At 42.2% G+C, this 5,005-nt stretch overlaps 1 protein-coding gene across 1 annotated transcript; it reads right to left on the bottom strand.

Moving 5' to 3' along the window:
- Positions 1-2,885: 2,885 nt before the first annotated feature.
- Positions 2,886-4,101, bottom strand: LOC110026140 (glutamate receptor 2.8-like). Its single transcript, XM_020726966.1, has one exon. It carries the CDS (start codon positions 4,023-4,025, stop codon positions 3,126-3,128), a length of 900 nt encoding a protein of 299 aa, XP_020582625.1. The 5' UTR covers positions 4,026-4,101; the 3' UTR covers positions 2,886-3,125.
- Positions 4,102-5,005: the final 904 nt, after the last annotated feature.

The following is a 5,005-nucleotide window of genomic DNA, read 5'->3' as shown; positions in this document are numbered from 1 at the left end:
AGGTCACATTTGGTCGCAGTGATCTGATGGGTGATCTCGTTTGTCTCAAGACTTTGTTATTGCAGATTATCGTGCTTGAGGGGTTCCTACCGGGCACTGTTGATCCCCCCGGAGATAGCATGTGTGAAACTGCTCGAGATTGCCCCGAACAGTGATCTCCTTTCCGTCGTCTAGGAACTTCACAGCTGCTTGGTAGGTTGAGGTGACAACCTTAAAAAAGTTGAGTAAGTGACCACCGAAGATAACATTATAGTTGGGTGGTGAGTCAACCACTGGTGAATTGGTTGTTATTTTCTCCCTAGGTCACTGGTAAAGTGATGGTTCCTAACTCTTCCTTGCCAGAAAAATTGTAGAGTGGGCCGGTTGCAGCAGAAAAATCGTAGAGTGGGCCTGTTGCAACTGTCATTTGTTCGTTCTCAAGGCCCATCTTTTCAAACAACGACTTGAAAATGATATTCACAGAGCTGCCAGTGTCAATGAGGATGTTACCGCTCTGGTAGTTAGCAATCATCGTGGTAAAGAAAATATGGATTACCCTTAAGGAACGAGTCTTCGTTGGTGAAGATTATGGGAGAAAGTGAGCTATGTTTGGGTATGAGGATGGTTGTGCATAGCTCTCTCAATTGAAGCCTATTCATGCTAGCTTAGAAGGGCAGGTCCCCATCTCCAAATGTTATGATAACTATGCCAACGATACAAATTTCATGGTCTCGGATTGACTCATTCTATATTTTCTCAACTTGAGTTTTTTGGGTTGTTGCTCTTGGTGCCACAAGTTTCTTCAATTTCCTTGCTATTACAAACTCTTCGATTAAGTTTTGGAGGTGTCAACAGTCCTCATTTTCGTGACTGCAATCATGATGATAGGGGTATAATACTTCTTGGGGTCTTAAAAATAAGGTTAGGTCTTCATCGATGACACTCTATTAAAGAAATTTTTATTTTGTTTAATCTATACTATCTCGACCATTAAAACTCTAAACAGAGTTCTTTTTTTATTAGTAGATAGTGGGCGCTCGTCATATCGAGTCGGGCGTTAGTCAGGATACCAGACTTGACTCTCTTATTTTGTGTTTTGTCGGTCATTTTCTGATCTCGTGCGTACTGAGTCTCTTCCTAACAAGGAAGGGCAGCAGGTCGTGAATCGTGTCTCGATCTCCATACTTCACCCTGGGCAACCCTTTTCTACAGGTGACGAGTTGAGGAATCTACTTTGAAGGAGGCGGGGTTGAAGTTATACTATTTGATCGATATGTGGTTGTTGGCCATCTTTAACAACTCATCAAAGCCCAATATTATTAAAGTACTAGGAGCTGCCTTCCTCTAATCATCCATCTCGGGGCTGTTGATCTCTTTCCCGGGTAAGCGTCCCTTGGATGACATCCAACATCTATTTCTTCAACTCCTGGATCTATTGGGCCACACTTTCTCAAGTGTTCTCTATGTTTGTCAGTGTCTCTGCTATGGTTTTCTTTTTGAGCTTTTCATCTTCTTGTTTGTGACATAATCCATGCTCATTGCAGCTTTTAGGCTGTTAAATCTCAATTTGTTTGTGAATCACACCCAAAGAATAGAGTGAATAAGGATAGAGATAAAGGGAGATAAAAAGAGAGGAATGAACAATAATCCGTTGTATCAATGACTCCCTTATTTCTAGAGGAGATGGTGCAATGATGATATTACTTTTTTGTCCATATTTTAAATGGATATGTACCTGGGTATTTATGGTATTTTACAGGTACAGTTTTTTCGTCCGACTACTTTGTGGCTCTGCCGGCTAAGTTTATTTGGTTTTGGGTCGACGATATCAACTCAGTCTGTTGAGCTTGGTCTGTATGGATCGATCGGTTTAAATGGTCTGGCTGTCGATCATTGGTCCCAGATGAGGAGTCTCTGAAGCATCTATGGGATGGTTGGAGATGTTGTAGAACTAGATATTCGCTTTGATCGGCTTTACCGGGTAGTAGGCCATAGCATTGGGTTGGTTTCTCCTGTAATGGTTGGCTTGGATGCTCTTTTATTCTCGTTTTTAGAGGAATGTTGTGGGCTCGGATCATTGGGTTGCCTTATTGTCAGTCGATTTTAACATTGCTGGCTTGACTCATATGGCTTTCTTCGATCGGTCAAGTGGGATTCACACCCTTTTAACAGTGGGCCAGGCTTCACAATACTCTTGCTCGGTCGATTGTTAGATCTCTTGGTTAACGTGGACTTGTACAGTTGCATTGCTCTCTCTCTCTCTCTCTCTCTCGTAACTTTTCGTGCAACTTAGTGGCTCAAACTTTTTACAAATCACCTATTTATCCGGACTTGTACAGTTGCATTGCTCTCTCTCTCTCTCTCGTGTAACTTTTTGTGCAACTTAGTGGCTCAAACTTTTTACCAATCACCTATTTATCCGCAATATCTGGGAGCGAGGATGTCCCAGTGGATCACTGCATTGCTGGCTCATCTTCCTAATTTGCTGTTATCATTCGGGTTTAGGTTTTTGATGGATCTAATGTCAATGTAAACATACGGCAGACCTTATCAGATATGTGGATTCCGCTGAAAGAGTATGGAGTGGGGAGAGCATTTTGAGTATAGTGAGTCTTTTCGATAGATTTGAACCTCTTACACACAAAACCATTTGTATGTTTAGAGTAGTACTGAGCGGGTAATTTAGCACTATATGATCCTCATTGTCGCGGGAGATTAACTAGTTTTTTTTTTTGTTGTTGTTGTTTCAGTGTTTGAAGCTCGTCAGAGCAATCCTTTTGATAAGCTAGAGTTGGTGTCTCTCTTGATATCAGGATTTGCATATTTCACACCTAAATTGGCTGACTTCCTGCATCGGATCTATTCCAAACGCATTTAGTCGGACAATAAGATTTTCTTTGAGGTTGCGATTTGGATTACAGCAAGCACCTAGAGAAATTTTAATTAGCATAATCTATTCTTGCTGGATTGTTTATTAGCTAATGATTTTCACAGAATTCATGAAGATGAGTAGCAGCAACATCCAATCAATTACATCTCACATAAACTAGCCGCTTTTATAAATGAAATGCGTTTTCAGGTTCTGCTAGCCCTAGCCCATTTTGATAACACCAGTCTCTATTGATCAGTCTTGTGCTGCGCTTGTCCTAGCTGTAGGAAACAACCATCCTTTCCGGCGAGGAGAAGTTGGCGGCAGAGACGTCGGATATGCTCAGAGCACCGCTCCGCTGCAGCAAGCCGTCATCATTGTTGACTGCATTCTTGCAGCTCAACTCCAGTTCTCTCTTTTCATTCTGAGTGATAACGGAGCTGTCATCCTTGAAGCGATCATAGTACCTCGCCCATGACCTCATCTTGTCCCAGATTGATCCTCCTCTGTCCTCAGAATTGATGGCCGATGCTCTCAGGTCATGCCACTCCTTCCAGATAAAGATTCCAATGTATAGCAGAAGGGATAAAATTGACAGAGTTCCAGTGATGAGGAAGAGACCGCCAAAGCGCCAAAAATCTAATCTGGATGAGCTGACAGTATCACCAACCCCAGAAGCAGGGCATGTCGCTCGATCTCCAAACCATTTCCTCGCTATGTTTATCATAATATCATCCTCTGTAACATTCAGTATCGCCCTCGATACATTTGCTACGAGGGGTGAGCCTCTCGGGAAGACAAAGCCAAAGCCATCGGTTTTGTATATCCGACCGACCATGGTAAAGTTGGCGCAGTATTTGGAGAGGAAGAGCTTTAGATAGGGGATCTCGTCAAAGACGGCATCGACGCCACCGCGACTGCTCCCATTCAACATGGCGTCCTTGTACTGCTCCGGGGTGCTGTAGTGTTGAAGGCGGTCTTTGCTGAAGCCAAACCGCTGCAGCATCCCGAAAACGAATGATCCCTCCTGGTATCCGACTCGGCTGTTCATTTGCAAAAGCCGGCCGATGTTGTCCGCCTTAGGCTGAAGCCGCTGCAGCGTCAGCATCGAAGTCAGGCTCGCCGTGTAGCTTGACCGCAAGAACAGCACCACGAACACCCAGATAACTACCACCATTCTCGACAGATTGCTCCTCTTCTATATCTAATTAACTGGTTCTATAATCGAGCTTTATGATTAATGAAAATGACTACAAACTGTGTGAGAAAACTAGAGTGGCGAATGCGAAATATAGGGTGGTGCCGATTTGTTGGTCTGGCCTGTCGCGGAATTCCGGGTTGATTCGGTGTTCGATGGCCCACACAACCAGTCCGTTGAAGAAGAAGAAGGCGAGACTACTCAGCCAGAGGTCGGTGGTTAGCGGCTTGAGGAAGATCCAGCCATTCCTGGTGTTTTCCCGCACCAATGGCACCACCATGGCCACGCCAGATTCCGTGTATGGCAGCGTGAAGTCAACGTAATTCGACCGGTTCGCTAGGATCGTCGTGTCGCCGACTACCGCGTCGAAGTTACATAGCGAAAGTGTTAGTAAGGTTCAAGATTTCTTTTTTAGAATCTTACAACGGTAGATTTAATCCCTCCGACCATGCAACTTTATTCATGACAGTAATTTGTTTGCTATGAATAAATGATGCTTTGAAGCGTCACTTGTTTTTCAAGATTCTCAAAGTGTCAGCATTTTGGTGGTTTAACTTATCGTTATGAGTGATTAGTTCTTTCACTGAACTCATGCACATTTTTGTCACACAATTTACTGGTGCACACAAGCTGGTACAGAGTTTGCAAACATTACTGTTAATTTGCAGGAGTCAGGTGAGCCAATGAGAAACATTATTACTCACTTTCAAAGGGAGGTATTAAGTTAGAGATGTGGGTCACATCATATTATTGTCAAACATTTGTTTAATTTTCAATATTTATTTATAAGAAATTTTATTTTTCTTCAAATTTCATAAATATTGAACATTGTTATTATCAAATATAAAAAATTAAAATAATCAATATTTCATTCAAATTATATCATAAATTATACACCAAAAATAAATTATATATATAAATCATGGTAAAACCTTTCAATTAACAAAATACATACATCA

The sequence above is a fragment of the Phalaenopsis equestris genome, unplaced genomic scaffold (assembly GCF_001263595.1).
Source record: "Phalaenopsis equestris unplaced genomic scaffold, ASM126359v1 Scaffold000352, whole genome shotgun sequence".
Classification (NCBI taxonomy): Eukaryota; Viridiplantae; Streptophyta; class Magnoliopsida; order Asparagales; family Orchidaceae; genus Phalaenopsis; species Phalaenopsis equestris.
The sequence above is the reverse complement of the archived record's forward strand: the minus strand, read 5'-3'. Positions and strand labels throughout refer to the sequence as shown.